This window comes from Toxotes jaculatrix, chromosome 18 (genome assembly GCF_017976425.1).
Source record: "Toxotes jaculatrix isolate fToxJac2 chromosome 18, fToxJac2.pri, whole genome shotgun sequence".
Lineage (NCBI taxonomy): Eukaryota > Metazoa > Chordata > Actinopteri > Toxotidae > Toxotes > Toxotes jaculatrix.
In genome coordinates this window covers 17715841-17728470 of record NC_054411.1, presented here as the reverse complement: position 1 = coordinate 17728470, position 12630 = coordinate 17715841, and the positions used below count along the sequence as shown (strand labels likewise).

Sequence of the window (12630 nt, the reverse complement as noted above, 5' to 3'; positions counted from 1 at the left end):
GTCACTAAAATACAAACTGTGTGAGGACATAAACAATAATGATATTGCAGCTACTGTGTTTTTCAGTTTTTCAAATCAGAAAAAAACAGTTCTAGCCTCTGGGTAGGCATTTTCCATGGCAGTGGTTGACTGATATTTGAGGTGGGGGTTGCTAGAAGGTGAACTGTGAATTTGAACCATGGTGCACCACAGACTGGAGCGAGTCATAGGTCTTTATGGCCTATGAACATTCAAGAACTGTATTGTTTTGTACCACTTTTTCAACAGGGCGATATAGTGCATTGTTTATGATTTAAGACATCTGTCCCCTCACACCATTCAGCATTTGGACCCATTGTATTATACTTGTAAAGTGGAAGCTAGTTAGCATGTTGTACTAAAATTGCCATTGATCACCACTAGATGCTATTTGTTTACAATATATCAACACCTGCTGTTTTTTCCCCACATTATACAAAGGAGGGGGTCTAGGCAGCGATAGTCAGTCCTGATGATGACAAAGGACCAGTCTGTCAAAACTCACAGTGAAGAGTACTTCTCTGACCTCAGCCCTCTGTACGTTACTCTGTGATTCAAATCACAACACTGAGTAAACGTAAACTTTGAAAACACTTATGAATATGGGAAAAATAAATTCAATTAAAATTTCTACTTTTCTTTGTCTACCACAATATTTGCCAAATAAGTTTCTTGTTTGTGTATTTTCTCTCTTTTTTTTCCTTCACGTCGTGTCATCATGTGTTTGTTGTTTACCTTAAACTACAGGTGGCCTTCTTACAGCACACATCACAACAACTTATCGATAAATGGAGTCATAAAATCTTGTACATTTATATGTGTGTATACACTCTTTGTGTGCATGTTTCCTTGTGACCCATCCAGAAGCAGAGAAGACCCTGATTGATTTCAGTCCGTATTAATGCTGTTCTAATCTGCTGTGATCTGATTAGTGTTGATCAGTAGGAGAGCTGATGTGAGCACTCAGCTCTTTACGCACTTAAGCGCTGCCTCTGCTTTGACGTTGCCTCACAGTCTGAGCTCAGCAGGTTTCATATGTTGTCAGTTCGCTCACAGAGTTGGTGTTTTCCCCTCCTTTCATCCCACAGCGCTTCACTTAGTCAGAACTGTGCAGGGTGACGGTTACCAGCTTTGTCCGTCGTAACCTCAGCTCAGTAGCTCTCAGCTGGAGATGTCACTCTTTGAATCAGTTTCCCTTTCAACTCATATTCAGTAATCCCCCTCATACACGATAGGTTAAATATAGTTTAACTTTGTCTCATATTTTTTTTTACTATTTTCTCCTTATTTTACAGCATCTCCTTTGACTTCTTCTCATATACTGCCACCACATTCTTCTCCTTTTGTGGCTCCTCTTTAACCATCTCACCCTCTTCTCCTTCCTCAGACTGAACCAGATGGGCTTTCGGTGCTCCAGCAGCTAGGTCTGGACCAAAACTCGGACTTCTCAGACTCCAGCGTGCAGCAGCGCCTGGACGAGCACCGGGAGAGGATCCGCAGGGAGATCCGCAAGGAGCTGAAGATCAAGGAGGGTGCAGAAAATTTGCGCAGGGCCACCACCGACAAGAGGAATGCACAGCAGGTGGACTCGCAACTCCGCAGCTCCAAGCGCAAGCTGGATTCCCTCCACTCTCAGCTGCAGGAGCTGGACGCGCACATTGTGGTCAAAGGCCCCGATGACAACAAAGGTAGAGTATCCACAATGGAGAAGTGGTTAACAAGCTACTTTGTGATGCACCAGTTGTCCATCATCATGTATGTGAAATAATCTATTCCTAGTTTATTTGCTAATTAACACAAAATACGAGGTTAAAGATTCAATACATTTATTGTCACATGCACAGTAAAAACACAGTCAACATATTACAGTTCATCCAGGAGAATACATTTCTTGGCAATCCATCCAAGCTTTTTAGATATTTCATGTAAAACAACAATTGCTACCCTAGTGATGGCACAAAGAAAAGGATGTCACCAAATTTCAGATATCATGGCTAAAAATAGATGCAGTGTTTGCTGAAATGGGTTGCCAATCTGAAGCACGTGATTTTCATACCCTAAACCGGAACCTATGACTTCCTGAAAGGCAGGAAATCAATTTCAAAAACCTGTTGTGTCATCAGTGCATAAGCTTTGTAGTGAATGGGCTCAAACATGTAAAATCACTGGTCTTTAGCTTTAAGTGCTACCAGAGGACAAAAATGATGTTGTCAACAATGATAACCTGTTCTCTTACCAACCAATGCCTCCTCTTGCCCAGATACTCCTAAGTCTCCGGGGTCGGAGAGTCGGACGTCGGCCAATCAGCACCGCATCGCAGCGTTGGAGCGGCAGCTAAACATTGAGCTGAAGGTCAAACAGGGAGCAGAGAACATGATTCCAATCTACCTCAGTGGAGGTACCAAGGTACTCAACCATCACCTGTAACTTTTATTTACTGCACTGACTTCACCGTCCGCTGCAGATTCTGTTATATTTGGTCTGTGCTCCTTTACTCTGTATCTGATCTGCTGGTTTTTACATCCCTCCTCAGGACAAGAAGCTTCTTCAGATGGCTCAGCAGATGCTGCAGGACAGCAAGACAAAGATCGACATCATTCGCATGCAGATCCGAAAGGCCATGCAGGCCACAGAGCAGTCAGAGGACAACCAAAGTACCCATCATTCCTTTGTTTTTATCTCCTTCCTCTCAATCCCTCTTTCATCCCACCTGCCACTGCTCCAACTTCTAAACACTGCATATTTTATGATGTGGGTCATAATGGATCAATTCTTGCTTTAGAACTTAACGGCGTATGGTCTTGCAGCCACACACACACGCTCTCACACACACATTGTCCATTACAGCCCTCTCACTCTCCCAGGTTAGAGCCTTATTGATGTTCCTGCATCCCCTTGATGTTGCCCAACAACTAAAAGCCATGCCTCATTTAACAGAGGTTAGAGAGGAGGCAGGTCAGATGCAGGGAGCCAGGAAGGGAGTGAGACTGAAAGGACTGAGTCATAGATGACGACAGAGTGAAGTGGAGGGAAGGAAGGAGTCAGAGATGAAAGAGAGACTAAGCAGGGAGGGAAAACAAAGCTCAGACCAGCAGAAACAGCAGCAGTGATCCTGGAAAGGACAGCAAGCTGACTGATTTAGGCTCGTGCCTCTAATGGGACTGCTTTCTCCCCATTCTCCTTCATTCTTCTCCACATGCTCTCTTCAGCCCTGTGTTTTAAAGCTGTTCTAAGCAACATTTTTATGTTAACATGGATCACGTGACTACTCGTTAGTTCATTATTTTGCTTTTACCAACCACAACTTTCACATTAGCTTCACACTAGCATTGTTTTCAGCTTCAGCGGGCAGCTTTTTTCACTGAAACAGCTCTAAAAACCCAATTTACATTACCACTGTTGCACAATATGTCCGCAGCTACTGGGTGAATCTAGTGGAGCATTTAGCAGCTAAAGAGACAGAAATTTCCCTCATGAGCTGGTGGCGAACAAAAAAAACAGAGCTAAATGCTGGATATATAAATAGGCAAGTGCTGAACTTCAAAGAATAAAGGTAAATTATCAGTGCTGTGTTCACTGCTTGTTTCTGCTGCCTCCAAGTGGCCAAAAAAATAGTTATTGCAGCTTTAAGAGTTAATACTTGAGCCAGTGGCTGTTCTTAGTAAAGTATTCCCCTTCACAAACACACACTCATGAAAAAAGACAACCTCAAGATGGGTCACTATGTGTCAGTGAAGCAACAACAGCTTCTTTGTATTCTACACATTTCTTCTCCCAGCATATACAACCTTACAGTATGATGCCAGAGAGTTGTGAATATCTAATATTTAAAATTGATTCTCTGACCGTGACCCATAGTCATATTTTTGACATATATCTGCGTGTTGCTGTTGTTCATGTTATGTTATGTACTTGGTGTGCCAGGTAAGCCAGACCTGTGTGGGGTGGAGCTGCGTATGGAGGAGCTGTGGCATCACTACCGCGTGGAGCATGCCATGGCCGAGGGAGCCAAGAACATGTTACGGCTGCTGTGTGCAGGAAAGGTCCTCGACAAGAAGGCCATTGCTGAGGTCAGGGAACAGAGAGGAGATTACAGGGTTTAAAACATGACAAGTTCAGTCAGCTGTTCCAATGTACCATCAGTTTTATGCTCTGATAAATGCTTATAAAACTATCTGTGCACATCTGAATTTTTGTACCTGCACTGTCCTCATTAGTATCACTATTGCTGCTGCAGCAACCTAATTTCCCACCGAGATCAATGCATTTTTCCGTACAAAGAAAGAGAGAAAGATATCAAAATAAAAAAACTGTCTTTTCATGATCTTCTTTCTCTTTGTGGTCTGCAGGCTCAGTGTGGTCTGAGCGAGTCGTCACAGCGACTGGACGTGCTCAAGTGCTCTCTGGAGATGAGGCTGCAGGAGCTCCCTGAGGATCACCCCAAGGCCTGCCTCATCAAGGAGGAGCTGGTGCTGGCATCGTCCTCGGCTTTCAGTTCCCTTCACGGCACCCCCTATGTCCATAACCAATACAGCACCCTTAGCAAGCCCTCACCTCTCACAGGTAGGCACAGAAACTATACACAGACATCCCCTTTTTTACCGTAGTCAGTTTACCTATGACTGTGGAGGTATTAAATTGGACTTTTGTTCTCTTTCCAGGTACTCTTCAGGTACGTCTTTTGGGCTGTGTCGGGCTGATAGAGATGATCCAAGGGCGGAACAGAACAGGCCCGGTGGTTCTTCCCTCTCACTTTCTGGGAGATGGGCGCTCCTCCTTCAAACTGAGTGGCCTCTACAGCCGCAGCACCAGCAGCATGAACCTTAAGGTCCCTGGCAAGATCGAAGATCACTCCTGTAAGTGTCTCTGTTCTTATTTTGAAGAGATGCCTTCAAATATTACTACATTTGTCCACTGTAACATATATCCTGTGGACTAATCAGTTAAAATCAGTAAAGGTTTGTAGCTCAGTTGTTCAGCAGTGTGTGTGTGTGCGTGTGTGTGTGTTTTACAGCGGAGGTGAGTGCAGTGCTGAAGCTGGAGAACACAGTGGTGGGTCAGACAGTTTGGAGAACAGTTGGAGAGCAGGCCTGGGATCAGACCTTCACTGTAGAACTGGAGAGGGTAAGCTACAGGAGACTTGCAGTGTGTTACGTGTGGTGTAACTCACAGAGACAGACAGTGTGATTCAGCTTAACCTCAGGTGTTATTCTGTTATTGTGGCTGCCATCTCTGAAGGTACTGATTTAAAGGTTGTTTTAAATTGTCAGTTTTTTTTTCGAGTTTTCACAGAAAAATACCTGATTGATTGATTGATACCTGATTTGAGTCATTGTAAATAAGTAAATATACAAGAAATGTTTAAACTACCTTCTGCTTGAGTTGCTTTTATTGCTTAAGTGGGATTTTTATCCATTTGAAATATTCAGAAATTCACAAACCTGGATAAATTCCTAAAAGCTGACAATAACAAGCCCTTGACATACAGCTTTTTTTTTTCCTTTTTACCAGATGAGGATATTTTAGCCAAGGTCCTGTTTTTGTACCTGGAACAGAGCTACAGACACAGTTTTAAAATTGAAAAAAAATTTGATGCTGGACCAGCGAGCAAATCTTCACATTACATTCCTGGTGTGTTCTGTGTGATTAGTCCAGAGAGATGGAGATAGCAGTGTATTGGAGAGATTACCGCTCCCTGTGTGCTCTGAAGTACCTGAAGCTGGAAGAGTTCCTGGACAACCAAAGACACAGAGTCCAGCTGGACCTGGAGCCACAGGGGCTGCTGCTGGCCGAGGTACAGGACACACACAAAAACAGTAAACACACACAAACAGGACATATAACACAACATGAGCTGCATTGAACTTATGAACACGGGAAGGACTGTCTTATTAGGTGTCATTTGATCGCAAAAATACATTAGAAATATGTAAACTTTGTAGCTCTTTCTAGCCTGTATTTGCATACAGGCTCACTAACATCCACAGATAGCACAAAGACACAGTCTCTTTTTGACATCAGATATACATTTACTGTAGTTTTCCGTTTGTTGTATTTGTTTTAGGTGACTTTCTTCAACCCAGTAATAGAGAGAGGCAACCGACTCCAGAGGCAGAAGAAAGTTTTCTCTAAACAGCACGGTATGGTCCGGTGTGCACTCACAGCCACTAAACTGAAATAAAGAGTATCACCTTCTGTCATAAAGTAAAAACTTAAAAACCTAAATTTTTACTTTTAGGAAAATGTGTGTTTGTTTGGGTTTTTTTTTATTCATTGATGAAATAGCTTCCTGAGTGTCCTGCAGGGTTCTTTCTTGTCTCATTCAGTTCAGGTGATTTGGTAAATCTGAGAAAAATAACTGCGGCCTTGAAAGGTATTGAAAGAAAAAATGAATTTTAAGTCAAATTAATGGCATTAGTGAGTTTTACTTGAAGTGGGACAGTTTAACTAATTGGGAATCACATCGCTGTCACATGATGGTGTGTATTTGTTGGACAGGAGCAACACTTCAGTCAATTAGTCGGCAAAAAGAAACAGATGAGTGTATAAATGTGTAGCTGTAGCCCAGCTGCTTGATCACCCATTAATCATAGGGCTGGTGGTTCAGTTTCAGCCTCCTCGTGTCCATATGTCCATGTGTCCTTTAACAAGGCACTGAAACCAATATTTCTCTGGTCTCTCTGCAGAGTGAACGTACTGTAAAAGGATATTAGTGGAATATACATCAGTTAATCCTGACCCTGAGGTCTGGTAAAGGATTATTTCCACCAAACAAATGTGTGAGTTTGTTTGGGATTCTGAGTTACTTCCAGTCTACTGAGCCTCTCATACTGAACAGCGTGCTTTACCCATTCTGCATCCCATGCTTGATTCCTGCTATGTTCAAAGGCGTCATTGTCAAAGCGGTTGAGAAGCGCTGTTGCAGAAAAAAAGTGTAAATAGCTTCTGGTACTTTCTGGAACTGGGATTATAAACATTCACAGGAAATGCAAACCATGGTCATGCAATAGCTCAGCTGCCTCACGTCACTAAAGCCACAGGAGTGCTTCATCAGGTGCTGGAGTTTGCATGAACGGACACATGTTTACCTTATGTCCTATTCCTCCACACAGGCAGAAATGAGATAGGAGCAGCAGTCACTGTTTTCCTGTTTCACGTGTCATTTATCCGGTTATATTCCCCTGTGTGTGCGTTTCAGACAAAGCCTTCCTGCGTGCTCGTCAGATGAACGTGGACATTGCAACCTGGGTCCGCCTGCTGAGGAACGCCATCCCCAGTGGAGTCCCCAGCAACACACCTGCCTACACGCCCAGTTTCACAAGCAACACACTCACACAAACCACAGGGTATGTAACCTATGTGCCTGCATCAAATTATTTTTTTAGTTTGAAGCACACAAAGTATTTGATGTATTTTCTGATGAGAAATTTGTTGCCTACAGCTGAAACGTTTAAATCAACAACACCATACATTCATGCAGTGGAGTTAATTATTCGTGAAACACTAATTTCTACTTATTCACACACATTGATCCTTTTCCTCCACAACGTCCATTGATTTTTCACTCTCAGCTAAGGGTTTTATTTGTCCCTCTGCAACACAAAGGGTTTTTTTTTTCCTAAGTTTTGTGTTTGTTTACCTTGCAGAGAAATCTCAGTGGAGAAGCTGAGTCTGGAAAGCGACTCTCCTCTCAAACCTGAGATCAGGAGATCAGGAGATGTGGTGGATGCACCCGGTCCCTTGGTGAGTGAGACGGGAAGAGAGGGACGAAGGCCAAAGAGGAAGGGGTGCAGACAGAGGATTTTCAGACAGGGGAAAAGATGGGCATCTTTGCACTATCATGTTACTACTTTGCTCACTTCCTACCTGCAGCCTTTGGCTTGGAAACAGTGCTCTAGTTATAGGCCATTGCTCTGTGGGCTGCAGTGAAACCTAAGTCGGGCATAACAGGGGCCTAACAGGAGTGAGAAAGGAGAGGGTGGACAGTTAGAGAAATGGAGAGCTGAAGACTCAGGGAGACAGCTTTAATGAGACATAATTGGATGGAGGAGAGCTTTAATTTGATCAAGGCCAAATCCGCGTTAGTTTCCCAGAGAGAAGAGGGCGATAATGTGGGAGGCGGGAATGGAGAGGTGGCCTAAAAAGAGGAAGTACCTCAGAGAAAGAAGAGAGGAGGAGGAGGAGGAAATTAAGAGACGAGTGAAACTGCTAAAGAAATTTGGGATAAAAGAAAAGAAAAAAAAAGGGGGAAAAGTTATTCCCAACAAAGCAGAACTGTAGAAAATAATACAACTGAGAAGAAAGATTTTTTTTTTCCTACAGGCTTAAAATTTGTGAAGCCACAGCTTATTGTCCCCTCAGCTAAAAGTGTGATCAGACTAAATTTGCCTACCACACTAAATGTCAACATGCCCTTCATACTTTTTTATATTTGTCAGTGTATGTGCTGTGCTCAGCTCCTCCTCACAGCTTAACACAACATTAGGCCTGGCTGAGTCCTGACCCTCCTCTCCAATCACACGTCATGTCATTCTCAGTTTTTCTCATTTTAAATACATTTGTGATACATGCATCATGATTTGGTTTTTGACCTTTTGACCGTTTATATGGGTGTTTGAAACAAAAGTTGTTTCAAATTTGTACCACCACAAAATAAATGTTTTGTTCTGGAAACCTTGAATTAATAAAATATCATAATTTTATAATAACCAAACAAAAGAGAAGACTAAATCTCATCTTATCACATTTCTTCTTTTTCAATGGTTTTTTTTATTACATTCTGAGTCATGACACTTACATGGTGTACCTTGTGCAACATGCTTTGGCAATGCACTGCTTAATTATGGTCATGCCAATAAAGCAAATTTGAATTTTAGAGACCAGAGAAGAAGACAGACACAGAATTAGACCAGCAACAGAGAGAGTCGGAGGGGGAGAGGCCGGTGGCAGATGGTGTGTTCGACGGGGTTGAAGTATTACGGGATTAATTACTCTGATGTTTTTTAGAGAACTAATTAGCAGTGAGGAAGGAGAAGAGAGGACAGGAAGAGGGGAGGAGCGAGGCTTTCAGCCAACAGGGGATCTGGCAAGCGGGCACGATGAGCTTCAATAACTGTCTATCTGCTTTTACTGAAGGTCGTTACAGATGTTCGCAACTATTGCGTCGTCATTTCTCCCTCTCTCTCTCTGTTACTCTCTTCTTGTTGTTTTCCCTCTATTTTACGGGTGTTCTCACTTTTCCCCTTCCTCCTCCTCCTCCTCCTCCCTCCTCCTCCCTCCTCTTCGTCTCTGTGGTGTTTCACAGGAACAGACGCCGGTCGTTGAGCCTGCATGCACACCGGGTGTCCCTGTTCATGAGCAGCCAACCAGATCGCTGTCCCAGAACTCTTTACGCAGGTGCAGGAACACACAAGGACCTGTCTCTCTCTCTCTCTCTCATACACACACACACACACACACACACACACGTACATACACATAGAAACCACACCTGAGCATATCTTTTTGCAGTATGGCCAGCACAGCTTGATATCAGAAGCACACCCACACACACAATATGGTCATGTGTTGTAACGTCTTTTTTTTAACACCTGGTAGTGAAGCCAAGTCATCATTAATGTGGATTATAGCATATGTCAACAAATACTTGGCTGTGTGGGATCCTTAAACACAGCAGAAACACTCAGTGAACATTATTAACCCTTTAAAAAGCAAAACACTGCATTTATGCTGTGGACGTAGAATGTTTTTTTCTGCTGTTGTCGAGCATATAAGGCACACACACACACACGTTAAATATGGCATCATGTTGTGTTATGTTGCATGCACTTCCTCTAATCTCCCTGTAATCTTTATCTCAGACCCAGCAGAGGCCCTCTTTGCCTGCAGGACTTCAAGCTGGTGGCGGTGCTCGGCAGGGGCCACTTTGGAAAGGTACCCATGCTTCATTTTATTTATTTATTTATTTTTCTCACAAGATCAACAAAATCCTTACGCTGCTCATTTCAAGGGCACGTCTGCCTCTTCACAAAGTAATAAAAACCGTCCTTGGTGTATTTTTTTGCAATGAGAGTTTCTCTTAAAGGTTTGTTGCAGAATATTTAGAAATGCAGAAATCAGCATTTTTTTAAAACAACAGATCAAATGACTGTAGAGTGGCTCGTAGTGATGAACCCATGAATTAGGACCCAACTCTGCAGTTTGTCCCCTAACCCATTTCCTCATGTTCATTCCGTTTGCAATATATCTTCTTATTATTATATTGCATTCCAACCCTGAAATGATTAATGAGGCTTCCACTGGATTCTTCAGGTGTTGCTCTCAGAGTACAAAAAGAGCGGCAGCCTTTACGCCATCAAAGCCCTGAAGAAGGGAGACATTGTAGCACGGGATGAAGTGGAAAGGTACGTGCGCGACACAGCTCTCGGTGACCTCAACCAACAAGTCTCTGCTGCAGAACAGAAGTTCATACACCTCATAATTACATCTCGTACTCTACAGTAATTACTGTCTCATTTGCAACCCCCCCACCCCACCCCCCACCCCTCCTCTGTCTGTCTCCAGTCTGATGTGTGAGAAGCGGATCTTTGAGACCGTCAACGGCTCCCACCACCCCTTCCTGGTCAACCTGTTTGCATGTTTCCAGACACCAGAACATGTGTGTTTTGTCATGGAGTACACGGCAGGAGGAGACCTCATGATGCACATACATGCTGACGTCTTTTCTGAGCCTCGTGCTGTGTGAGTTTTGCTCTGTGTGTGTGTGTTAAAGAGAAGAAACATGATGTGTGTGTCTTCTTGAAAAGCTCCATTCTCTGTGTATCTATGTCCACAGTTTATTGAAGCATTATTATTAATGTATGAAGCGTGGATATGTAGGAGTGTGTATGTTCAGTTCTCCGTCATGTGTCCAACAGGTTCTACTCAGCTTGTGTGGTCTTGGGTCTGCAGTTCCTTCACGACCATAAGATTGTGTATCGGTGAGTAGTTGGACTGTCTCCAGCACAGGCTCCCTCTCTTTTCTCAGCTCTCACTAAATCCCTTTGCTCTTCTTTGTCAGGGATCTTAAATTGGACAACCTGCTGCTGGACACGGAGGGTTTTGTGAAGATAGCAGACTTTGGGCTCTGTAAAGAAGGTGAGCGCAGATTATTTATTTATATATTTATTTAGCAGACAGGCACTCAACAGCACCCGATGAGGAAGAAGTTCCATACATAAAGGAAAGCTGACTTTCTTACTTTGCATAATTTATTTCTTAAGCACTGATTTGTCTCTCATCGCTCCCACAGTCAATATTTCTCTGTCTCCACCATTCAAATCAATTCTACCCTCACGCTTTCTTGTCTCTTAACTCCTCCCTCTTGCTAAGGCATGGGATATGGGGACAGGACCAGTACCTTCTGTGGGACCCCTGAGTTTCTGGCCCCAGAGGTGCTGACAGACACATCGTACACCAGAGCAGTCGACTGGTGGGGGCTCGGGGTACTCATCTATGAGATGCTGGTCGGAGAGGTGAGACTACACATAATAATACAATAGTTTGACATTTTGGGAAGAACTCTTACTATGAGACAATATGTCCCACTTCACATAGTGTGTTCAAAGAGCTTGAGTACTCAAGCTAGCGAGGAAGGAGGTGGACAGGTCTTGATGGACAGGTCTTGGTGCAGGAATCGTTTCCCCTGAATGAACACAAAACTCCTCTTATCCAGGTTGAGCTTCAGGTCGTGTCTTATAGTAACAACATCCACACTGAGATATCTGCCAGGAAACCAGTGATGTGTGCCTCCACCCGAGTGTCAGATGGGGAGGGGATAAATATTTGAAAGAGTTGTAATATTTGACATATATTATTAAAGTCTCCGTCCACCCAGGATTTAACACTACAAGTCTGTTTTCACACTCATCTGCTAAAGGGGGGAAATTTCTCTGAGCTCACCTTAAATCTGAGTTTAACACGTGGACGTAAGCAGGAGACATGAGTGCAGAAGTGAAACTTTTCAAATGAAAAATATTTAGATATTAACAAATTTTTCAATGAGAGAAAAAATTGAATTTAACTATTTGTGGAAAAACCAGATCAGACACAAATTATGATTCAAAGCAGAGTATATATATGTATGTCTCACAAAACCTGTGGAGACCGTCTTTAAATAAAATAATGTGTCTCTTTCTTTCAGTCTCCATTCCCAGGCGATGATGAGGAGGAGGTTTTCGACAGCATAGTGAACGATGAGGTGCGCTACCCTCGCTTCCTTTCCACCGAGGCCATCGGCATCATGAGACGGGTGAGACTCACTTCTTTCTGCTCCTGTTTTTTTTTTCCTTGCTTTGTATGTTGGAAACATTCAAATTTAAACTACTGTTTTTCAGCCTCTTATCCTAAAGAGTACTGATGTCAAACACGTTGTTTCGTGTCTGTTACTATTTGTTGTTTCTAGCTGTTGAGAAGGAATCCTGAAAGACGTCTGGGCTCTGGAGAAAAGGATGCTGAAGATGTCAAAAAACAGCCTTTCTTCAGGGTGAGTGTTAGTTTTTAAAGCTTTTCTCATGAAGGAGACTGTAATGCTGATGATAGAGGAGCTGAATGTTAATGCTAAACTAAATATGT

General features: G+C 43.1%; 1 protein-coding gene across 3 annotated transcripts in view; it reads left to right on the top strand.

Moving 5' to 3' along the window:
- pkn1b (protein kinase N1b) overlaps positions 1 to 12630 on the top strand; it is a 28004-nt gene that overhangs the window by 14147 nt on the left and 1227 nt on the right. For all 3 annotated transcript variants that reach the window (XM_041062224.1, XM_041062223.1, XM_041062222.1), the window contains 20 exons: positions 1406 to 1706; positions 2279 to 2424; positions 2552 to 2672; positions 3943 to 4088; positions 4368 to 4581; positions 4680 to 4874; positions 5033 to 5142; positions 5669 to 5812; positions 6083 to 6158; positions 7217 to 7364; positions 7665 to 7761; positions 9323 to 9414; positions 9879 to 9951; positions 10330 to 10421; positions 10582 to 10758; positions 10935 to 10997; positions 11078 to 11154; positions 11389 to 11531; positions 12200 to 12307; positions 12461 to 12541. In XM_041062224.1, coding sequence (XP_040918158.1) covers positions 1406 to 1706; positions 2279 to 2424; positions 2552 to 2672; positions 3943 to 4088; positions 4368 to 4581; positions 4680 to 4874; positions 5033 to 5142; positions 5669 to 5812; positions 6083 to 6158; positions 7217 to 7364; positions 7665 to 7761; positions 9323 to 9414; positions 9879 to 9951; positions 10330 to 10421; positions 10582 to 10758; positions 10935 to 10997; positions 11078 to 11154; positions 11389 to 11531; positions 12200 to 12307; positions 12461 to 12541 — 2604 coding nt within the window. The remainder of the gene's footprint in view (positions 1 to 1405; positions 1707 to 2278; positions 2425 to 2551; positions 2673 to 3942; positions 4089 to 4367; positions 4582 to 4679; positions 4875 to 5032; positions 5143 to 5668; positions 5813 to 6082; positions 6159 to 7216; positions 7365 to 7664; positions 7762 to 9322; positions 9415 to 9878; positions 9952 to 10329; positions 10422 to 10581; positions 10759 to 10934; positions 10998 to 11077; positions 11155 to 11388; positions 11532 to 12199; positions 12308 to 12460; positions 12542 to 12630) is intronic.